Source organism: Anguilla rostrata, chromosome 16 (assembly GCF_018555375.3).
Source record: "Anguilla rostrata isolate EN2019 chromosome 16, ASM1855537v3, whole genome shotgun sequence".
Lineage (NCBI taxonomy): Eukaryota > Metazoa > Chordata > Actinopteri > Anguilliformes > Anguillidae > Anguilla > Anguilla rostrata.
Window position 1 is genome coordinate 21,100,102 of NC_057948.1, and position 25,250 is coordinate 21,125,351.

General features: G+C 40.7%; 1 protein-coding gene across 3 annotated transcripts in view; it reads left to right on the forward strand.

Annotated features, from left to right (window-relative positions):
- The first annotated feature begins 4,223 nt into the window (after positions 1-4,223).
- The window catches only part of LOC135242056 (A disintegrin and metalloproteinase with thrombospondin motifs 18-like), a 40,711-nt gene continuing 19,684 nt past the window's right edge, over positions 4,224-25,250 (forward strand). The window contains exons 1-12 of one of the 3 annotated variants that reach the window (XM_064312946.1): positions 4,224-4,477; positions 4,831-4,906; positions 5,656-5,975; positions 17,466-17,715; positions 18,576-18,775; positions 19,025-19,108; positions 19,328-19,487; positions 19,856-19,961; positions 20,709-20,846; positions 20,928-21,081; positions 21,981-22,076; positions 22,307-22,455. In XM_064312946.1, the coding sequence (XP_064169016.1) occupies positions 5,661-5,975; positions 17,466-17,715; positions 18,576-18,775; positions 19,025-19,108; positions 19,328-19,487; positions 19,856-19,961; positions 20,709-20,846; positions 20,928-21,081; positions 21,981-22,076; positions 22,307-22,455 (1,652 nt within the window). In that variant the 5' untranslated portion in view covers positions 4,224-4,477; positions 4,831-4,906; positions 5,656-5,660. Of the gene's footprint in view, positions 4,478-4,592; positions 4,698-4,830; positions 4,907-5,655; positions 5,976-17,465; positions 17,720-18,575; positions 18,776-19,024; positions 19,109-19,327; positions 19,488-19,855; positions 19,962-20,708; positions 20,847-20,927; positions 21,082-21,980; positions 22,077-22,306; positions 22,456-25,250 lie in introns of those variants that run through there. The other 2 variants (XM_064312948.1, XM_064312947.1) reach the window with 2 other exon arrangements.

Genomic DNA, 25,250 nt, shown 5'->3' on the forward strand with positions numbered 1-25,250 from the left:
AAATGAATGAATAAAACAAGTGTTGGGCTTTTCACCCTTAATAGTTGGCTGATGAGTGAGGACATTTCAAACATATCATTATCTCATAACTCAGAGATCAAAATAAATGTGGGGAATCCCACCATATACTGTATATTGCTAAAGGAAAACCCCTCTATAGCTTAGTTAATTTTTTTTTTGTCTTTTTGAATTTGAAGTTTTGAGGAAGAAAATCATTTTATCTTTACTGTTGTACATTCTGTATGGATAGGACTGAAGTCATTGTCATTATGCATTATTATATACACTTAATCTATTACCTACACTATCCATGTCTGAGTCATAAAGGTGGTAGCCAATCCTCCTTAAAGAAAGCCTGCTCACACATAGAAGACTGGCTGATGAGGAAATGTACAATAATAAAAGTTAAATAAGTAAAATAAGTTAGGATTGTACACCTCCCAAACAGAAAGAGGACACAGCATTTCACAATATCAGCTGAGGCTTGCAAATGTGAATCAATTCTCAATTAATTTTGTTTTAACATGTTTAAATGTTTGACTGTTTTGAATTACATGTCTAAGGCATATCTAGTAACGTTTTAAAGAATCAGGTTTGCCTTTTTTAAATTTTAGATGAAAAGGCTTGATCCATGATAAATATGGACATCAGGAGTGATTAGCAGACATCTTACAGATCTTAAATCATTGTTTAATATACATCTACACCCCTCTGATCTCGTATTATTCCCCTCTCAGAGCTCATTACACGATGTAGTTACAAATTTGGGTATTGTTGGTTGAGCCTTTTGTTTCGGAAACAAGCGTTTGATCTAGGTAAAGTACCCAGTATGAAAACAAAGAGCCCAGTGAATACAAAGAAACAATAAACAAGGATGCATGTGATGTGTCTGCCATTGGACACTACAAGGAGGAAAATGCGCCAACAGCAAATTGCTGTGCTGGCTTGCTATGGTCCTCTGCCTTTCTAGTTTCAACTGAATGAATTTTACCTTCTCATTCGTAAGTACTTTATTAAGGCACAGGTGTTTTAATCATTTATGTCACTGGAAATAACTATTTATTTCAGGATAGCAATTTGAAGTACTCTTAACTAGCCCATTGTTCAACGGTAATTGTGTGCATAGTATGGACAGTAATAACTTCAGCAGCAGTCCTTATTGTACACCAATCTTTGGTCCAATGAGAGCATGCCTAGTCCCTACAGAGATAGTTTATATCTGTGAGGATAAAAAGTTACAATGTCAGCCATAAATAGCAATTACTATGCCCCATTTGAGCAGACTCAAATAAACACTAGTCAAATGCAAGCATGCTGGTCATGTTTCATGGGTTATTGCTTTGACACTTTAAACATTACTCCAGAAACTGTATTTATTTTGCACTCTGGTTCAATAACCGCTGTGAACATGGCAAATCACGGAAATAAATTCACGTCTTGCACTATATTTGTTGATAAATATCTAGCCATCTTAAACTTTAAAAAGGCATCTGTTTTACACAGTAGCTATATTGTCCTGCGCTGCTGTCCTATAGGCTTTATTGCAACAAATGCATATGGAAAATTTAAAAGCATTGAAATATATCTAATCTGTTCTATATGCATATCTTCAATGTCATTCAAACCATGGGGATAGTAAAACGACTTCCGACCTACAAGCAACAAAACAACAAACAATTTTGCTTGTATATGAGATTGTTTATGAAAGCTAAGTAGCATTTGTCAAGAATGCTGTAACATTGCAATCGGCAGAGGGTAGATGTGTTTTACACTCAAACTTTACATTCGTGAAAAAACAGTCCAGAAGAACTCTGAGTGACAAGCCAATATGTGGCTGCCACAGTGGCAACCACTTACCATGCCCAAAATAAAATAATCAGAAACCAAATCCCTTTTGCAGATTCAACTAGCAATAAAATTACAAAATTACAAGGACCATTAGTCACAGATACCAGACTGAGATGAGGCCAGAGCCAGCTCTAGCATTATGGTGACACTAGTCATGGGATTTTTTAAATATTCCCTCAACCTTTTTTTTTTTTGAATAACCAAGGTCATTTCTTTGGTTGGTTATTATGGACAGAAAGAGTTGAGTAAATTCCTTGATGTCTGGGGTCTCAAGAACAAATCTACACTTCTCACTTTTCACCATGTTGCTGCTTAGTTCTGGAGTCACTGTTTCAGTCCTTTCCAGCATGATCAAGCACAACAAGTACATCTGTAAAAAGCATGCCAAAATCTACCTTGCACTGGCCTCATTCCCCACCAATAATACTCTGAGTCTCCTTGAAAAGAAACTTAACCAAGATGGATTCTTCCAAACAATTCTGAAAGAATTTGAAAGTTACACTCAATGTTACATCTTGGCTATAATGTGTAAATAAAAATACTGGAGTGGAAATGAGTGAACTTCCATATTTCCTTGGAAATAGCATAGATATTGCTGTTCCTGCTCCTTTCTGATGTCTGTAAATTGTAATTCAGTTGCATGTCTTTTTAACTTTCCTGAAGGTAATGCTAGACTAAAAGTATAATAATATCAGCCAGGATTATTGTTACAGGAAAATGCACCACCAAATAAACTAATTAACAAACAAAATGTTTTCACATGCAGTAAAAATAAATAAATAAATAATAATAATAATAAAAAAGAAAAAAAAAGAAAAGAGTCTTTAATTGAGGAGAGAGTTTCACTAAGTGGAAGACGCCACAGCTTATTACTTTCATGCTCTTTATCACAAAATGATTAACCTTGCTTTGAAGTACTACTTTGTAGTGAGATGGGGCAACAAAGGCATCACTGTGGTTTCACTGTTTTTGTGATTTGGCTTGCACAATTAACGGGTTCCTATTGATGAAGTAATGGTGTATGTCCATTGGCTATTGCTATGCCAACTCAGAGCCAATTAAATTGTTGGTTCGTCCTTCATGCTATACTCAAAAGCTATCTAATGCAGAAGTTGTTCCTGCATTCAGGGAGGTGCTAGTCCTTTCTTCAGACTGCAGTATCACCCATTATCAGGAATAAATCTTATCTAATTTATGAATTACAATGCAAATTGCATCACTATATTTATGCAATACGGCCCTGATAATATATAAGGAACAAATTGGACACTTTTTTTTTTCCATCTAGTGCATATCTTCCACTATCATATCACTTTTTGAGCAGGCAGTGCAGTTACTGTGAATTGCAAAGTGTATGCTTATAAATTAGGAGCTTAGTATAAATAATTATCCAAGTACCAACAGTATCTCTAAGGAAATGGTAAAGGTGATTCACAGATTTTTTGCATGAGAAACGTATTTAAGTATTGTTGTCCTGAGGGCTGTTGGGTGTCATGAGGGCTGCCTGAATTGCCCAGTTATGGCACCGTTTTTGTTCTTGTAGCCTACATGGTCCCACATATTCTGACCATACCGGTGCTGACTGCGGCCTGTAATTATGTGGGGTGATATATAATTTCTGGTCGCGTCACCCAGGATTATGGCTGGTTCATACGGCAGGGATACACATCTATTGACTCCCGCTGGTCAACTGGGTACCTGTTAAAACGCACATGAAGTGTCTTCCTCATCTCTGTGCAAGCCCCACTTGCGAGCTGTGGTGTAATAAAAAGTTATGCCTGGAATTTCATGCATTGGAGGAGAGCATGTGCTGTCTGAGCTCTCCCAAAATTGATGGCAGAGATTCCAGTAATGAGTGCTGATGTACCATATGCCATTGAACAGTGGCAAAAATACACAGCACACAATCACTGAATCACCAGGATTTGTAGCACAACTCTGCAATGGGACTTTCAATACAGCACCAGTTCCAGTTGAAAATGTGTTTTCTTATGTTGAAAGTATACATACATAATTTTTTTTGAGAGAAAATGGCTTTCTCCTAAATGCAGGAATTTGCAGTGCTGCGCACCACTGCTCTCAGTTTGGGCACTCCAAATTGGGAGAAAAAGGATCAAATAAAAAAATAAATTAAACAATATGTTGAAACAAATTGAACTCATAAGTGCAAAACTGATGTTAAAAAAAATTGCCACAATATGTTTACCACCATTTATTTATTTATTTATTTATTTATTTTGATGAAGAGTTAAATGCTCCCTTTTAAACTTCTGGGATTATCTTAATCTGTCACAATATTAAATAATTTGTTGCAGCTGCCGAATGATCGTTATTATCAATTTGAAATTGCCTAGCTGTGCGATAATAGGGAAACTCCATGAACTCAGCTTTTGTTGATAGATCGTCTGACAGTGGAGCACACCTCGTGGAGAATTCGGTGCGATGATTGGTCACGCTGCTTCCCTCCCGCGGGGGCTTTTGCTCCTGTTCTGTGCCTGCACGAGCCGACTGACTGTTCTGCACCGGCAGAGCAAACTCAGCACTTCAGGAGACAGCTACCTACCTGTCTCAGCACGCCATAGGAAAGCAATTTCATGCAGTTGGAGGAAATGGATTCGATGGACTTCACGTAAGGAGCAAGCAAAGGCAAAACCCAATTAACAATGCCTGACAATTGCATTATATGCTGCCGCGGGTTATTTTTGCGACTTTCAAAGAGGAGGTAACAGAAGAGGTTCATTCATTAAAACATGGATTGTCTTTTCCTTTTGATATGGACTTTACCTTTCCCATTAGTCAGCTGCACATCAGTGAAGTTATCCGCGTTGTGGTTTGGGAATATTATGCAGGCAGGTGACATTCATTTCAGTCTTTTCAAAGTAGCTATGATTGCTATTCATTTTTGAACTGCATCCATTAAGTTATCTTATCCCGGGGTGTTTGTCATTATCTTTGACCTTAATTTATATCTGCTATTTATAGACTTTGCAGATATGCTGCTACTTTTCAATATCTTCAGTCACAGCCGACTTTCCAGTCACCAGCGGGCTATATCATGGTCAGTAAATCCACTTATTCTTACGGAAAAATAAATAAATAAATGTAACGAGTCTCCTGTGATACTGTTAACGAACGGATCGCTTTCATCACGTGCATTTATCAATGTTGATAATCAATCATTTCTTTGAAACACCCGGCGTAGTTGCCATACACTTCAACAAAAACGCAGTGATTTTACCGGTGACAACACGGGGAGAAGTATATATGCCATGACACATTTTAGTGAAGAAAATCCATTGATAACCACATGAAAACTTCAGGATGACATGCATAGCAAACTGCATTCTAGTTCTCTTCCGTGGTAACAGTTGCCACGCAGGTCTGTATAGGAAAGGGATTCCCTCTAATAGCTGTATCAAGCTGACTTACATCGTAGAGTGGGAAATTCAAAACACACGCACTGCAGATGAGATGATTCATATACTTCGATTTACTAGCGTTTGTGTGTGCCTGCTGCATGTCTATGTACGTGTGGGCACGTGTGCACGCGTGTGCGTGGCTGACATTTATATGATTCTTTTAAAAACTATTACTATCGATAAGCTGTGTTTAACAAAGTACCTACAGATGATAAAACGATGATGAAACTATAAAGCACAAATACAATTATTTATAAGAAATAAAGGACTGCTAATGAAAGACTGTCTAAAATCATCCCAAAATTTTGTTTCCATTATGTGGTCGATGTTTTGATATACAGTTCATGCTCCCAACAGATATCGTTAACGTGTGTTGACTTCTGTGTAGATTACATGTTTGTGACCCCTATCGAGGTGGACTCCACGGGAGGTTTCATCTCCCACAATGTGATGGGGGGCAGTCGGAGGAGGAGATCCTTGCTGTCTGCCAAGGGCTCCGTGCACTACAAACTGTCAGCCTTTGGGAAAGACATGCACCTGGACTTGAGGCCCTCCAAGGTGGTAGCCGATGGGTTCACCATACAGACCTTTGGCACAGATGGCTTTACTGCTGCCCCCCAGGAGCCTGATTTCTACACCTGCTTTTATCAGGGATTTATACGAAACCACTCCACTTCATCTGTAGCTATATCCACCTGCTCAGGGCTGGTAAGTTCTCTCTTTCTCTGTCTGTATCCCCTGTTGCTGTCCCAAAGAACTGCCATTCTGTCATCCCCTGTTACTGTCCCCTACTGGATAAAAGCGCTATATAAATGCAGTCCATTTACCATTTACTGTCATAGTTTGCCAAAGAAAGGTCTCCATGTTGTGTGTGCATCACTTTTTTGTGCTTCCTGCGTGTCATCTTTGATTCTCTGACTGCAATGTAGAATGGCTCATTCAGCCAATGCTTTCCCTTTAAGTTGTCGCCAAATATTTCTATGTCTGTTTATGCCTATTAATGAGACAGAAACTGAAGTAAATATGTGTACATGATTTGAGTACTGCCTTATATTGAGACCGTTCTCGATTCTGAAATGTCTTTATTGAGCAGTTGACAGCTCCAGACAACTGTGTCCAAATCAGCCTCCTAACTATTGTGTCCTGGAAATATGTACTGTCTACTAAGCATACTTTTTAGTGTGTAGGTTAGTACGCGATGGGCAGTTTGTGAGAAATATCCTCCATACTATTTTCCAACCATACCGTGGCAGTGTCGTAAGACATTCTGCTATGCTCACGTGTCATTGTCGTTATAGAAGGAACACATCAGTGAAGCTGTGCCTTCTTCTTAAAGCGAAGCTGTACATCATATTTATGGGACCAAAATGGTCCTTTACCTCCTCAAATGTATGCTCCCGAATATACTTAGCGAAACCCCAGAAATAAGTATATCATCCTGGGATTTTAAGTGCACTACATTTAGAGAAAATTTAACCTACTTTTCTCATTCCCTTAATGACTATACTCAATATCAGTCTGATTCGGACTCAGCACTTGCTTTCAAAACCTTTCATACCTGTACAAGAGTCTGGGTTAACAATTGGTTGCTTGAGTCCAGGAAGAGATCAGTCAGCATGCCTTTGTCACCAGTGAATGACCTTTCATTGTCACAAAACCACACACCTGTGCGAGCAAGAGAAGCCCTGAATGTGGCGCCATATATGAAGTCATAAATGGGTTCTTTTCAGTGAATGGATCTTGGAGGGTGAGTGAGGACACACAGGAAATGGTTCACTTGAAAGATTTCTTGGCTTAGTGCTCACCTCCCTGTTCCTCTGCTAGGACAACCGTAGTGATCATGTCCACCCGGGACACTCCACTGTGATAAAACATACCTTTTTTTGCAAATAACCTCTACCTCTTTCTCTGCACCATGCTCCTTCTTTTGTCCCTTGTTTTCCCTGTTTCCCTATCCCCCTTGTTCAGTGCAATTAAACCCAGAGTGAAGTTTCAGCCGCTTGGCTGGCAGCACTAATCTGCGCATTGTCCCTTTCATTAGTAGTAGCTTCACTACAATAAAACAGCAGTGACCCATTCTTTAAAACTGCGCGACAACACAATGTGATTTGGAAGCAATTGCATTTGAATAGACTGGAAGCACTCTTTGATCTATTTTTCCCCTCCCTATTATTTTTCTGTTCTTGGAAGATGACCTAGGGGGCATCAGCGAACAATTTTGTTCTTGCGGTCTTTTACATGCGCACGTACCCTGATTTTGAGCGTGAAGAGATATTACATTAAATGGTTGTTGGTTTTTTCTTATTTTTCTTATGTAGAATGAAAATATAATCTTTGAAAAAGTATCCCCCAGCACACAGTGCCTAGCTGCCAGGCGTTTAACCCTACATGCCATGTTTCTTCTCAAGGAGCTTTGGATTAATACAAACGAGGACTTATTCATCCCCTTGATCCCTGCCTGCCTCTTCTGCTTGGAAACCCAGAGGATAACTGGCAGTCGGTTTCAAGCGAGAGGGTCTTGTGCTTGAAGAATGTTAATTCAGAGTTTTAAGTGCTCTTTGGTGTACAGGGATTCTGTCGCCTCAGTCACACACGCATTAATTGGCCATTGTGTGATTTACAACACTGGCGTGCAGAACAGAGGACTGTCAGAACCTTAGGAGGGCCATCTTTAACTTTATGATTGGAGATTCAGTAGTTTACATTTAAAATTTAAAATAATTTTAATCAAGTTCTTTTCATGAGGGGATAATTTATTTGATGGGATCATAATCAGAAACGTGTGCTGATACTTGTCAAACCTAATGAGTAAATAAAGAAAAACTTGAGTGGTTCTATCCCATGGACATAAAGAATGAACCATTGAAACCAGATGAGCAGAAGCTAACTGGCACCTGGCACGAAATGACAGTCTATATTCATTGGTGCCAAGTGCTGTTGGGCAGTTCTTCCTTCCTAGAAGGCAGAATTACCAACAGGTCTAAACTTGATGTACTGGCTTATAATTTTGGCGGCAGTGTAAAATGATAGTAAGGGAGCTGGTCTTGTAACACAAAAGTTGGGGGTTTCACTCTCAGATACTGTTGTTGTACCTCTGAACAAGGTACTTAATCTGAATTTCTTCAGTAAAATGTCTAGCTCTATAAATGGATTGTATGTTAAAATGTCGTCTCTGTAAGAGATTCGGCTACACGCCAAATACAATGTAGCTTGATGGTGAAGCTTGATTCTTCCACTGCTATCCAAAGGTTTGGACACACTTTATGAAACCTAAATTTATATCACATTAATTATCTTATTGGACTAGTGTGGGGGTCTTCTGATGTGCGAGCCTGGCAGTATTGTTGGATTTTTGAGCTATCAGATTGCCCTTTTAGCAGATTCCAATGCTCAGGCTAGCGTGTCCGGGCCTGACAAACATGGACGTGACCTTTCCCTTTCCCAAGCCCTCTGCCACGTTACGCTCATAGCCATTAAGTTACAGACATATTCTGAAGTTCTGTCGTCGGCTATGGTCAGTCAGAAGGAAAATATTTCTACATGTGGGCGCTCCCTCCTCTCAAAGTGGTGAAGTTCTCCACTGTGCTGAATGGCTGTCTGTGGGAGCCATGGTGGTAGTTTCTTCCCGCAACCATGTGGAAGCATTCACACAGTGTTTTTGATGGCTAACTGAAGCTCCAGACCCCTCTCCATAGGCTGCGTAACTCAGGGGGCGGAGGTGTGCAGATTGCACCCTCTGCGCTTGTGATCTTGGCTCTCAGCTGCCTAAGCAAGCAGTGTTTATTCAGTTTGGGGGTTGCCGGTTGCCACTGCTGTTGTAACATGTGGAAACCTACTTAATACCCCATGTACACTCCACTGATGAGCCGAAAGCCGTTGACAGGCACTGTATAGTGTCAATTGTGTGTGTGCATATGCGTGCGCTACGCTCTGAATTTTTTCACACCCTTAATAAAGATGAGCAAAGAAGGCTGTATAAAATTAACAATGCAGGTAATGAGCTGTGTTGCATGCTCAGAATGGGGAAATTATATTATTTTATACTTATACAATTGCTCAGAGAAAAAATGAAATGTTCAACTTTTTCTTTTTTTTTTAAATTCAGCTGAGCAGTGCACAAACCCCAACTGAAGGATCTGAAGGATTGTAAAATATTCTGCAATGAGTAATAGTCAAAGATCTCCCAATATGTTTACCAATCTACACCACTCTCATAAAAAAGCGTTATCCTTATGAAGAGTACGGAAATCCGTAGAGGCTGTGCAATACGTTTTTTTTTTTTTTTTTTTTTTTGATTCTCGAGATCACAACTGATTTATCTTGTGACATAACAGACGTTGTTTTCTTGTGATCATAACTTATTTATGTAGCGATCTTGACATAACTAAAGTTGTTTTCTCATGATCACAAGATAACTTCTACAATCTGAATGCACAATCAATGTGTGTGACAGACTGGGAATAGCATGTTGCCATATGGATGAGCACATTTGATTTTACTTTGACCAGGGATGGACTCTGGTAGTAGGGATACACTTGGAAGTAGTCTATTATTGATTTAAAAATAACGTGATGTATAGGCTATCCGAGTCAGTCCCTGCTCAAATAAAATTGAATGTGTTCATTTTTCATAGGGCAACATGATATGGTCCAGTGCACAATCACACTGGACCATAGCATCGCTACATTTTCTTTTGCAATCTTTTTCTTTTGAGTACATGTTTTATGTTTGTAATGTGTTTTATATGCCACGTGTAGCCAAAGACAAATCAATAAAGTTGCTCTATCTACCTGTCTCTATTTTGTCCAGAAGTCAAAGTGACTTTGCCACTTGGTCTGAAATGTGCACAGTATAAGACAATAATGACAATAGATTACTGATTTGTTGGGAAATGTATATTTAACTGTAGATCAGACCTGGGCTAAATCAGATCTGAAAATATTAAATGTTCTTGACAGAGCTTGCTTGCTACAGAGAAGTCGGTCTGATTACAAAAGTACAAACCCCGGCTATCTGGCACTCCAGACAGGCTCAATCAAGCCACAAAGTGGACCAGTTTTAAATTATCTCAGCAGTATCTGAGACAGGTCTGCTGTAAAAGCAATAACTTAATCTATAGATTCATAAAGTATGCTGTGCTATCTCCAGTTTGTCACACAATCACTGTGATTTCAGATTGCAGAGGTTATCTCATGATAACGAGAAAACAACTTTTGTTATGTCGAGATCACAAGATAATTGTTTGTCCAAAAATAGATATATTACGTGGCCTCTACAGACTTCCATAAGAGAGAGTGCACAAACAGAATAAAATGTATTTTTTGGAAATACATTTTTTAAAATATTGTTGATTCCATGAATCATTATTAAAATGTGATATTTAGTAGATGTCAGAAATTTAACAAAATAGCTAAGGGCTAATAATAAGAATTTATTTATAGTCTTTCTGCTCAACTTTATAAAGGGTGTGAAAACGGCAGTGTATGCATATATATGCTTAATACAGAATGTTTAAATGGCGTCAACAGATTCTGCAGTGTAAATTTATCTGTAACATTGAATCGGTTGCGTAAAATTGCATTCTATAATGATGTGTATTGTGGAGTCAATCATTTGGAAACGGTCGTGTGAATGCTTTGGTCATGTGGAAACATTAACTTGAAACTTCTGTGTAAAGAGATTGCATTGTGGTGACTGGTTGTTCCATAGTGAACTTCTCCTGGTTTTGGTTCCCTTGGTACTGATGACTGGTCCAGAAAAACAAGATGGTTGAACATAATTTGCTGCTGCAGTACTGCAGTTTTTCCCCTTCTGTGGCCTCTGCAGACATGCAGTGGTACGGCTGGTGGCCCTGCCCTACAAGGCTGGTTTCCTGCTCTCACACGCTGTTCCAGCTATGAGAAACCCTCAGGGCCCTGGCTGGTGGTGACCACCTGCATTGAAACCCCAAGCAGAACACTGACAGCTTAGTTTGTAGGTTTGAGAGCTACTCAGGGGACAGAGCAACAAAAGCAGATTCATGGGTGGCACCAGACATTTGTGCTTGCCTTTTGGTGCCAGGCAAATGAAAAGAAGATTCAATGTCTGGGCTTTTGCAGTTGATGTGACATCCCCCGCCTCTTCCTCCCCCACCCACCCTTTCATAACTCTCAGTGCATTACGTACGAAAGGTTCAACCAGTCATTTTGTGTGTACCACTGAAAGCGATTCCCAGAGGTCCATGAAGTGACAGTGATGTAGTGCCCGATGCGAGATGCCAGAAAAAGAACCAAGCTTGTAGCATTCACATCCTGTCAACAGCATTGTGTTCATGCTCTCAGAGAAGACCAAGATAAATGGGGAAGGTGGAAGGCCTACACTATGGAAATGTGGAGCCATACATATTACTGGGGGTTAGTCTGGAGCGCAGACTGCTGTAGTCATTAAAGAAACGAATCAATGCTATCCTCAGATTTTGATCCAAATAATTATTTATTGCTTTACATTTTCAGAAATATTTCAAAGACAAAATCTGCAAAGCGAGTGCCTCCCAACAGAATTTTGCAGGTTGGTGCTTAATACATTAGTGGTTTCATTGAATCAGTAGCAGCGACAGCCAAAGAGAGAGAGACATTGATAGCATCTCTAGGTCAGGATTGGTTGGTTCAAAACCACACCTGTACTGCTATTCCGTTCAGACAAACTCCTTTGATGATTCTAGCATTGTGGGTTTATGGCATGAAAATTTGCCTCCAGCAAAGCAACATGATAAAACTGTATTGGGTTGCAATCGAAAGGTGGCGATATATGTAATCTCTCTCTCTCTCTCAATTTTTTTTCCAATTCAATTCAATAAGCTTTATTGGCATGGTAAGGATACACTTACATTTCCAAAGCATACACCCACGTGACAAACATAACAGACAGGCAATAACAATTTAACTACAATAAACAGAATAAATATATTTCTCTCTCTCTCTCTCTCGCACTCTATGTATACCTCTTTATCTCTCTCTGCCTGAATTGGGGAGTGTCCTAGTGGGAAATAGATTACTTCCTGACTGCGTTGCCTGCAGCGAAGTCTTCCTTTTTTCAACAGTGCACTTCTCGTGTTGGGATCACAGTCACACCTATCCCCACAGGAAAATGATTGAAGGGCATGTTTATGACCATGCCCATTTGTTCAGCTGATAAACGGTCATATAACCCCATTAGTGAACGGAGCTTAAAGATGGCTTACCTTGGTTTTGTTTCTCAAAGAAAGTGCTCAGGGGGACAATTCATGATTATGTGGTATTTATCTAGAGTTCCACAACAGTGTTAAAGAGTGTTAAAAGAGGTTCCTCTTTCCCTCTTTTTTTGACTAGACTCTGCCTCTGAATCAGTATTGAACAAATGTCTACTGATGGCTGGTGCTTGTGTAAGGGAATAGATTTATTACAATTGGCCTTCCAACTATACATTCAGCAATAAATTATGGATGAGATCCAAGTCATTCATGAGAACACATTAAATAAAGCAAATGGGTAATCTTTGACATGTTGAATGCTATGTGAAAATAAGAGACAGTAAGGTCCTTCTAGTAGACTGGAGACATATTGTATTTCATAATGCTGTCAATGTAGATGTTCTTCAGTTTTAGAATTATCTCCTGCCTTATCTCATTCTCCATTGGTTGAACTGTAGACACATGCATCACATACTGTAGCAGGAATGCAGATGTGATTTAGCGCTCCATAATGACTGGTCTGAGTTTCTCCCAGGTTTCTCACAGACGTTAACAGCATGTAAGCACGTACTAATTTGGAATATAATGTCATGGTTGGCAGCTTTAAAAGAAGTTGTAGTTTACACAAAGCCAAACTAATTGTGTTTATTATGGACTTAAAGGAAGACAGACAAGTTGTGGACCACTTCCCACACTAACACCAAAGATACATTTAGTCACCGGAATTTTAAATGCTGTACAGGGTGCAGCTGACTGTATAACTGTCCATAGTGGTAAAATGCCTTTACATGAAATCCATTTACTATAGTTTGTGTAGGTAATGTATTGAAATCTCAAATATATTGGTTTCCTGTAATGTGATATTTAATACAAGTGACAATTGAATAATATCAAAGAAATGGTGAGATAACGTGTTTGTATTCACTTCATATTTTTCTTATGAATGTTATTTATCATGGTTGAGTGGGAAGAGACATCTCATATCTGTGAAATGTCTTCATATGAACCATTACTATGTAATGTACACTCGCACGCATGTATACTTAAAAAGAGCTTACTGGAGGCTTGGAACTTCAGTGTTAGGCAACAATTAAAAAGGAGAGAGGACAGTGTTAAAGTCTGACAGTATATTTATATATTTGTTTTGGTTTGTATAGCTCCCTTTTATGATGGTTTCCTGTGCTGGGACATTAATATAATATAATATAATACAATTTATAAACACTTTTAGAATCAATTGTGAACAAAGCTATGCATTTTATGTCATGATTACTTTGTGTTTTCCATCTCAACTTATTTTACTGTAATTCTCAAGACTTTCAGACATACAGAAAAAGGCCACAACAATACAGATGGAGTCAATTCCTTTAGATTATCAAGCACACTGTAGGCACCTATATCTGCTAATTACCAGGAGAATTTGTTAGCTATTTTTACAGCAAAGTGTGGTATGCCTCTGAGACAAATGGAATACATGTGTGATAACTGGGCACATCTGGGGAACAATGGGAAGTGCTAACGGCAGAGTTCCTCTAGGATGTTGGTTAATGTTCGTGGGAGGTGCCACGGACAGAATCCACAGGGACGTGTCGCCATGGGAAGATGCTAACGAGGTCCTTTGCTAATGACTCGCAAGCTTACTAAGTTACTGATGAAGGGGCATGAAACTGGGGTGAAGGCGGTCAAAAAGTTACTGTGTCTCCTGTCCCTCCTTCTGCAGATTAGTAATTTTGTTTTGGCTACATGTGACTGTGCTCCTGTCACATAGCATGAAGTATCCTCTTAGTGACTGATTTATTAAAGCCTGCGGGGTCAGTCTGGGAAGAACTGTGAAATTGTGTGATGGATAAACAATATGATGCTGACAATTCTTCCAGTGATGAAGGGACACTGTGTGCATCTCGTCTTTCCATGGTAATTAAATTGTAGCATAAAAGGTAACATAAGGACACATTGTAACATAAACAAGCAACTGTCACTCTTAATTCAGTTTGTGACTGCATTATCAGCATTAAACCAATTAACATGATGTGTGAAACTGATTAAATAGTTGAAAGCAAATTATCAGTTATCTTCAAGGAGACTATGTATAAACTACTTAATATATGCAAATTAGATTCAACAATTAGGTTTCCCAATATTACAGTTAAAATTTGAATAAAGACATGAATGTTTAAGTACAATAGCCACTTCGATAACGATAAAACGATATAAACAATATTGAGTGGCTCAATGAAATCTGATCAGACATCACTATACGTATGTACATCAAAGTTACTAAAACCTGATTCTAGAGGGCTGCAGTACAGCTTTCTTTCCAGACCCTTAAACCCCTCATTCAGCCGTCATTGTCCTGATTGACCCAATTTAGCTTCCCGGTTTTGAGGGGTTTAGGGGTTAGCGAGAAAACCCTACCAGATGGAAGCCCTCAGGACAAAAGTTTAGAGCACCATTATAATACCGCTACAGTATTTCCGTTTGTAAAAACTGAGCCCAGCAGTTCAAAGTTCTGAATGTTCTCCAGACAGAGCTTCACATTACAGTGGAACTTGTAATGAATTGCCAGTTGGGGTATGCTCACGACCCTCTAAACAAAGCGAGAAGATTTTAGGCTACTCAGCCAGTGAGATGATTTTTACATCAACTCTGGAGTCTGTCAGCGGTTCTCTCGTGACCTGCTGTCTGGATTTTGATTGTCAGGGGGCACTATGGCTTCCTCTGTGATCACTGTTTACTCAGTGGCCACTCTTCTGAGGTGTGGACCCATGGGGCTTTACTGCCATACCATCTGGCAAAGCAAACTTCTGCGTCACTGCCAAGACTGTTTCCCTTTGTTAGTTGGTGCACTGCTATTGCGCAGTTATGATGTCCTTGCCTTTGTCACTGTGAAAAGTTATGAGTCACATGATGGTTTGATGGTTGATGGTGAAGTGAAGGACAGGTAGACCATGGCACTGAGAGAGAGAGAGGGGGAGAAATGCACAGTCCCAATACATATATTGCTACCTTTTGAGTGTACATATATTGCTACCCTTTGAGTGTACATATATTGCTACCCTTTGAGTGCACATGTATTGCTACCTTTTGATAGCAAGACTGGCTGTAAGACAGCAGTCCAAAGCAATTCTCTTGGATTATAATCATAAATGAAATCCATCCGTGGGAAATCTGTCGTTCAGTCTGTATTTTCCTAGAATGAGCGTTGATGAAGCCTCATTAGCCTTGCTCTTGCCCCATCCATATGTCTGCCTGAGGGTGGCAGCCTGCCATTCCTGGGCACTGTTTTCACAACATGCGGTTCTGCCTCAGTCTCCCTTTGTCTTCCCAATGTTTACTTGCGAGTCAGGGAAAAGGGGACTGGGGGGGGGGGGGGGGTGGTTGAGTTGTGCTTAATGGGGGTGGGGAGAGGCCAGCAACCACAGGACTGACTGGTGGCACAAATGAATGACTGAATGCACAACTGTTTGGTTAGTTTTTTGGGGGGAGGGGATTATCAGGACTGGGGGCAGGGGGTGGGGGGCATTTCATCCCCCAGACGGAATGCGAAAAGTTCAGCACTTTTCTTGGTGGCTTCAGACATGGCGCAGAACAGACACAGACACTGACTTCAGGGCACAAAAACTGGCTAAGAAACTAATTAACACAAGTTGCAGCGCTGAGAAATTTAGTGATGTAAAACACATCATATATAAGTAGGTTAGTCTCATGACTCATCTGTCTGTTTTGAACAACTACAGCATTCCTGATTATGAGAACTTAAACTCTGAGAGGATCATAATTTAAATATGGATTTCGTCAATGGATGACAACAAACATGAGTTGTCCGGAACCAAAAGAACCACTCCCACTTATTGGTAGTGTTGTGATATATGAATATATTTTAGGCAAACAGAAGTATGTTTGCATGTTGGTGACATGTACATATGTACAATGTCTGTGTGTGTATGTGTGTGTATTTACGTGCATGCCTGCATGCCTGCACGCAGATATAAGGATCTACACTCCTCCATAGCAATGAAGCACAGATGTTTAAGTGCTCTATGACCTTTGGCCCCTCTCCTCAATTATCAACAAAAAGCAGAGCTCTTGACCCAGCCTCCCTTGTGATCTTTATGTTGCCAAACTTAAGAGAAACACACGTTATCGGTGACGAGCGAAGAGAGTCATCGCCCCTCCACAGTGACAGGCTCTTAGAATGACGAAAACCAATATTGCATCCTTTCAGTCTGCTGCCCTTGAAATGATCACCCATGGCAGCGAACTCCCAAGAGTTCTCAAAGACGGAGCCCCTCCCCAAATGCATGCGCGTAAGCAGACGCAGCCGAGGAGACGCTCATGATGCTAATCAAACTGATAGAGCCTTTCAAACAGATGCCGAGATAGCGAGGCTGTGATGGCGGATGATTAATAACCACCGGCCGTAATGTGTTTTTACAGGCAGCTGAGATTCTCAAAGCGTGTTTCAACGTTTTCTGTTTCCAGCATCTCCTTTGCACCTCTACGTGGCGTCTGGGAATCCTCACAGGAAGCCCTGTTTAATTAAAGAGTAGTGACTGCAGGGAAGCCTTGTTTTGAAATGCTTCTATGTCGTCTTTTTATTTTTTAAAGCAAAATCTAACCTGTCATTGCCTGTAATGTATAGTCTGGAGCTTCGAAGTCTCATAGGAAATTGGGCCATTGGCGTTGCAAGAGTTATGCTATGTACAACCCAGATACAGTGTAAGATTCTTCTTCACATTTAATTGAAATACGCTATGCCATTTTATTTTTTAGCAACTCATTTTAGTCTAGTTATTCTCATATCCTTTCTCATATTGCTTACATTTTGTAAAGCTAGATTTTCCCACTGAAGGTATTTAGTCCAGAAACCCATTGGATTAAGATAATGGGTACTATCAACTCTCAAATCACACTGAACTGCCTCCTAAAATTTTGTTTTGCTATTGTCATGTGACCTCCCCAGCTTCACCCACCAATTGTTTTTTTACCAGTCAGGTTTGATCAAGACTTCAGATGACGAGTTCTTCATCACTCCACTGCCCCAGCACCTGGCTGTGGAGCACAACTACAGTGCCCCCAGTGGACATCACCCACATGTGCTCTACAGACGTTCAGCTGAACATCAAATACACAGAAGCAGAACAGCACCTGAAATGCAGAGACCGACCAATCACAACATGAATCACCTTCACCATCACAGGAAAATGCAGAGGCAACACTTCTGTGGACGGCGCAAGCAATGTATGTAAGGAAACTTTGTCCATATATAACAGGAGTGCTCCTCAATTAAAATCAGTTTGAGTGTTTCACTGAGACTGAGAGATTAGCTGTGTTTCTGAACCAAATTTAAAACTGAAATGGTTGTCTTAGTGCATACACCCAGTAATTCTAAAGTAAAGAAGTGGTTCTCAGAGATACATTTAATGTCTGCATTTCATTGCGCACAATGGAATGGTATTAATATAATAAACACAAGGTAAACACAAAGTGGCTATATACCACAACACTTACATAACTGCATTAGATAGGCCATGTGCTTGCTCTATAGTTTTCATATCTTAGCAAAAACATTCCATGGCATGCATGATCACATTCTTTTTTAATTTTACATATATAACTTGAAGTGAATAAGCAATTCTGTGTCTGTAAAAGTCTCATTTCATGCTATCGGATCACAAGCTAACACAAAACAGCCATCAGTGTGTTTTAACTACATATAACCTGTTGAAAATATGTATTTAATCTTGACCCCTCCTTGTCTTTTAAATGCTTCAATTACAATTCAGGATTGTTTTGTTGTCAGTGTCTTTGTAAATATACAGGAAAACTGCAGGGCAAATGTAAATGTAAATGGGAACTGATGAAATGTGCTATTGTTATGAAATGATGTAAATTTCTGTGCATGTCTCAGGTGCCACCATATACTGGAATTACTACCTGGCATGTTGACAAAATTGTCCGTTCAAAAGCAGGACGTTAAGAGAATGACTGAATATTTTCTTATCTTTGAACACTACCCAGGCACTGTTATCTGGGATTGCCTTAGGAAGGAAAAAAGTTTATCTGAACCACTTTCCTCTCTCTTCTACTTGTGACCGCAGACACTCCTAAACCTCCCGCTGAGGATTGGCCCATCATGCCTGATGAGTTTGAGCCTCCAGGCAGGGCTAAACGCTCTCCTATCACCTCCAACAAGGTGGGGGGGCTGAACGTGGAAACGCTGGTTGTGGCTGACCGGAAAATGCTGGAGAAACACGGCAGGGAGAACGTCACCACCTACGTCCTGACTGTCATGAACATGGTGATTTGGGAGGGGCCTTACGGGTGGGGCTTGGAAAGATAGAATGAGATACCATCAGTTAAATATTTCAATTGCAGTTTGTACATTGTAAGGAGCGTCAGGCTGTCAAATCTTTGGACTGAGGAGGTAAAAATAATAAAAATAAAAAAGGCCTTAAGAATTTTATCATTTGACATTTGGTAATTCAGAAACAAAACATGCTGTTTCTAATATTGTAATATGTCATGGTTTGTTTTGCTGTGTTTGTAGGTATCAAGTCTTTTCAAAGATGGTACCATTGGAACTGATATCAACATCGTGGTTGTCAGTCTCCTTCTTCTGGAACTAGATCCTGTAAGAAACCCAGAATAAATAATGCCCCATACATTGCCCTGGGAGCATTCATAATAATTTACACTGTGCACTGAGAAATCAGAAGTCTATTCGACAATATGTTTGGCCACTGAAGGAACCCAGTTAATTCCATAGCTCATTTTGTTTCCATGTGTGTCAGTAATACATATGCTAATGCCTGGCAAGAACTAATCCAAGATTTGTTGTGTTGCGAGGCAGCTGGGCCTGATGATAAACCACCACGCTGACCAATCCCTCAACAGCTTCTGCCAGTGGCAGTCGGGTCTGGTAGGGAGGAACGGAAAACGGCACGACCACGCTGTGCTGCTGACGGGCCTGGACATCTGCTCCTGGAAAAACGAGCCCTGTGACACTCTGGGTGAGGGACCGGGGGTCTGCGGGATTATTCCACCCCACCCTGGGAATAAGTAGGACAGGGCTCTGGAGGTAATGGGGTCATAGTGCTGATTAGGGGCATGGGCTCAGGATTTGACAGATTCAGATCCTTGGGAAAGGGGCATCTGTGTGTCTGTGTCTGTAAGCCGGGAACGTCTCCTGAACTCCTCCACAGAGCAGGCATAAGTATCGGGCAGTTAAAAAAAAAAAAAAAAGGTAAACATCAGATAGTTTTAATGACTGTACATTGAAACCACATATTTGATGCTTTGTGAACACAACTATCTTAAGCATTTATTTGAACACACAGAGCTTTACAGCAGGGCTGGCTGCTCTTTCTTCTTCATCCAGGTTTTGCCCCTATAAGTGGGATGTGCAGTAAATACCGGAGCTGCACCATAAATGAAGACACAGGACTGGGCCTGGCATTTACCATAGCACACGAATCAGGGCACAAGTATGTTCACACCTCTCTGTCCTCATTTTTACAGCCAGGAAAAGTGAAGTTGGCTTTTATTTATAAAGATGGTTAGTCTGCAAGGTCTTCACCTTTGAGCGAAGTGTAAATTCAGTAACAATATGGCAATTTATGATTTTATTTGAAACAGAGAGGAGGGTGTATTGAAACAGAATAATTTGGAACAAATTATTAAATGATTACGAATTATCACATATTACATCATCCGCTCTAAGAAAATGTGAAAAGCCACGTGTTGCCACCGTGATTAGAGGGAGTTTTTATTTCGCTGGTGAAACGTATTTTATAGTTAATTTTTTTCTCATTTGGCATGCTCTCAACAAAAACTGGAAAGAACTTGTTGCAAGAAGTAACAACCTGCTAACACCCAATATTTGATTGTTTTGGTCAAATAACTGTGAATGGTTCCCAGTGTGTGCATTGTTTGTAAAAGCACCTGTAGGCCAAGAACTATTAATCACCAATGAATTGTAGAGATGTGATTTTGAAACAGACAGACTATTTTGTAGGCCTCAGAGCAACAGTTATACAGCAGCATGCCTCAAAAATTCATAAACTGGACAAATGAAAAGCAACAGCCACTTCTTCACAGTTCTTATAAGACTACACATGATAAACAGATTATATGGTGTGCTGATCATGTGCTGTAACAGTGGAGTGAGTTGTGATCTGAGTCTGCTGGTCAGCAGACTCCTTAATTAAAGGTCTTGCCCCTCTGTGCCATAGTTTCGGGATGGTTCATGATGGTGAGGGGAACCCGTGCAGGAAGGCCGAGGGGAACATCATGTCACCCACGTTAGCTGGTAACAACGGAGTCTTCTCCTGGTCTGCCTGCAGCCGTCAGTACCTCAGCCGATTCCTTGGGTATGCCCAGTTGTCTTTCTGTTGGTGTAACATTTGAGCATGATCCATTTCCTTGTTAATACGCAGTGTGTTTTTTCACAGTACAGCCCAAGCTTCTTGTCTGGTGGATGAGCCAAAGCAAATTGGACAGTACAAGTACCCGGAGCAGCTCCCTGGCCAGTTGTATGATGCTGACACTCAGTGCAAATGGCAGTTTGGCTCTAAGGCAAAACTCTGTAATCTGGACTTTGTGAAGGTAGGCTACCTGACTGCATAATGGACCTGCAATCTGTTTGGGAATTCCTCATGAGGTTATTTGTGATGCAAATGACTAAAGGCTCCTGTCTAAACATATTCATTTGTAATGAACAGCAAACTATTTTTTCTTCCACACCCTGGGCTAAACCATGAAATAATATGAATGCAAAACTAGGCTCAAAAATGTATACTAAAAAATCTCATATACCTTTAACATCTTGGCATTTCATTAACATGCAAATCTTTTGAATAATTATTCAGTCTATAAGGACACAAGCTTGGGAAATGAACATGCCTTAGAAGCTCCAAATTTAGGATTAGCCTTAAGGTATGGACCAGGCCATTGAATACCCCCATTGCCTTTTGTCTGTAAACTTCAAGCCTGGGCCTTTGAGAACAAAGTTCAGACATGACCTACCCCACATCTTAATTAAAGGGATCTGTGGGCTATCTGTGGGCTAGCCTTTGGGATTCTGTCTGCATCGTGCAGAACAGGAGAGACTTAATTAGCCATGCATTCTTATGGACTTCAGTGCAGTACTGAACGGTCTTCAGCACTAGATTAGCACAGTGGGACTGCCTTTCAGAGCCCTCTCTGTCTGCCAGATGCAATCGGGCAATGGGCCAGCATGGCGCACATCCACAGCAGTGCTCCTACTTGGCCTTTGTCTCAGATTAAGTGCGATTTTACCAAAAAATAAAAGTGATGGAATTGTGCTGAAAGATTTTGCTTCATTTATAAAATATAAAAATTAGATTAGCAGCTGTATGTATGTGTAGCTACACCCATATCATCTCATGTTAATTTGTGTTCTTTTGGATGGACAGTAATTTAAGTCCATTCATCTGACTGAAGAAAGTCTGATGCTATGCTTAGAGGCTGTGTCTTTTATAAAGGACATCTGCAAGTCACTGTGGTGTCACAGGGTGGGACACAGATGTGAAACCAAGTTCATGCCGGCTGCAGAAGGAACCATCTGTGGGATGGATATGGTGAGTGTGATGTTTAACCAACAACATGAACACAAGAAGGCAAGAAGAAAAAAAGATGAATGTAAAAATGTGTAGTTTGACAGAATGTTTCCATTTTGCAGAATGTTTTTTATGTTTGCAGTTGTGTTGGTGGGCACCCTCCTTAACCAGGGGCCTTAGTGTTATGATTGCCGGCAATTTGAACCAATATAACTGGTTTCTCCTCCTGATGTGGGTACTGGCATGTGCAGTGGTGTCGGAGAGGCCAATGTGTGAAGTTTGGGGATCATGGCCCGAAAGCAGTCCATGGTCAGTGGTCGGAGTGGTCCGGGTGGTCCGACTGCTCACGGTCCTGTGGAGGTGGCGTGATGTACAGGGAGAGGTCCTGCAACAGCCCCAGGTACTATGCGAGAATGCTGTGAGATACCGCTGTTCATTTTATGGCCTCATTCTAGATTAATTGGAGTGCTTCCCTGCTCTTCTCAGTGTTACAGACAGATACATCTGAAAAATATTTACCATCATGTCTGCACTGCTGGAACTCCAGAAGGGAGTTCCAGCAGATTTTGAAGATAGAGCTGGATTAAATCTAAACTTTGACCCCCTAAGTAATCTCAGATTACAGATGGCATCTGATGAACAGCCCCCCCCCCCCTCCCAAATGCCAGAGCAAAGTGTGAAACATAAGTAAGCTGAGGAAGTATGTCAATGGGCAGATTTTATTGTCTGACAAGCATTCACATTCACTGAAAATTATGTTCAGCTGTAGTAAAAATAAATTCAGGCTACATTTATATTTGACATGACATCATCCTTAACTTCATATTCTTTCCTTGGAGAAACCATGTCATAACATTCCCTCAATAAACTAAGAATTTATAAAATACTCATACATTGCTCATTCCCATTCCCATAAGATTCTACATTTTTAGGATATAAATCTTAAAATGTAAAAATCAGAACATTTTGCTACGGGCTACCTCTTCTCTCCTCTTCTGGGAGTGAGGACTGTTCATCCCCTGATAACATGAAGGACATCATCTGCCAAATTTGTCCAGATTTCCATGGAGTCTGTCAGTCAGGGGAAAAATCATTTACATCGAGTAAATGATTACACCCTAGTCCTGTTCTGCCAAATCAAACAGCCTTTTGTTGAATAAAGATTTTATAATGTTTTATTCAATTTTACAAATTTTCCAGTTTGGTGGTCAATAATGCTTTTGCATTTTGAACCAACCCAGACCAGGTTTAAACTCAAATTGTGCCACATATCTGAATTCATGATGCAATAATATTTTGTCTGTTTCAGTTTGACTAATTGATATGCAAGCTGAGTTAAGTTGTGCAGTCAAATGTTTTTTAGGCATTGCATCTGTCTTGGGTTAATCAGTGTAATGAATGAGAGGCACAAAGAACATGGGAGAGCGGCTCTGCACCCATCAAAATAGTGTGATGTGCATTTGTTAATTGTGTGTATGTACAATGATTCTTTAATATAAATGTTTTAACTGTCACTGCAGTCAAATGGAGTACATAATGGGATGCTGTATGAAGCAGTGCTACTGGAAGCGCATTCACAGGCAGTGCATTTACAATGGCCCCGAACACACTGACAGCTTGTGTATTTGGCAGAGCTAGGTCAATGATTGAGCAATGTAATTCTAAAAATGTGTTTCAAAATGTCAGTGCATTCTTTGTGGCGTGCTGTATTCTACACGACAGCGGTAGCAGCGTAGTATGATGATTAAGGGCCTGGCCTTCGAACCTAGGTTCACTTCCCAGGGAGGATGATGCCGCTGTACGCTTGAGCAGAGTACTTAACCTGGATTGCTTCAGTACATATCCAGCTGTGTAAACAGACGTAAAAAATGCAAAAGCTGTGCATAAATGTGAGAGCAGGGACTGGTTGGCTCCGGACTTGTTTCGCTAATGAGCGCACATTCGTCTCATCAAATGCATGTCTGAAGTGGTGATTTTAAGGTTATTTCATGGTTTTTGCCTTATTCAATCCATTTGTCCACCAATCTTTGAAAGAGAAAAAAGAGCTCTGTATTCTCATCTTAGTCTCACGAAGCACTAAATATGCTATTGTTTACAGATACATTTAAAATTCTGAACACATACACACGCGTGTCCTGCCTATACTCTCTCCTCACCTGTTTTAGTAGTATCCATGCCTGTAGAACAGCACATTAGTAAAACAGCTGGGATCAAACCCAAACACCCAGGAAGAGATTGTAACAGATCGGCTAGCCTTCTCGCTGCATATGGCCGTCCGCTCTCATAAAGGACTTTTACGATTGTGAAAACACAGCTCTAATTGACAGCACACTGCCTCAGATGTTATCGGGTTCCAGACCTACGGTAAAAGCCGGCAAGATGAAGGCGGGGTCAAGGGTGGAGGAGAGGTCAGGTGGGGGCGTGCTGTGCCTTCACTCAAACAGGACTTTGATAATGAAGTCAGAGAAGGTGTCTTTGCTTTGACAAGCAGAGAAGCAGAGGAGGACGTGTCGCGGAATGGGGAGAAAGGGGGGTTTGGCTAGACAGGACACCCTGACCCCAGCTTAAAGACATTTAGAAATCCTGGCCCCTTTCCATTGGGATGTTCTTGATATTGAGTTAGACAAGAGGCTTAAAAAAAGAAATCAGTTGCAACAAGGCCAGAAAACATTCCTGGTTCAGCTTCACATCATGCCTCCCAGAGGAGGTGGGTTTCCAGCGAGCGGCTGATTGAACCTGGCGTAAATTACAGCCCGCGCCTTGTCCTGCTCCCTCGGTGTGGGAATATACACGCTGAATCTCTCGCTGGAATACCAGAGACATTGAGCTCTGTTTCCACACGGTCCTGGCCGTAAACGCTCTAGCATATGGGACCCGTGCATCTCAGCGCACTGGCCGTAATTGGATCAGACTGTGAGCCCGCTCCGAGACGTGGCTCAAACAAGCTCACAGTCGACAGGTTTGGGCCAGCGGTACTGACTGAAGTGGTGTCTGCACCATCACGCTAATGCTAATTAATTTGCCCTTTTTGAAATAAAAAAAAAGAAGCACCGATAAACATCAAGGGCGTTCCAGGCTGAGTCTGTCAGCTTTACGAATGGTGCACAATTCAAATACGCCTGAATAGAGCAATATACTGGCTGCTAACAAATACCCCTGCTGTAAAAGCATGCTGGGATCCAGCAGGCAGAATCT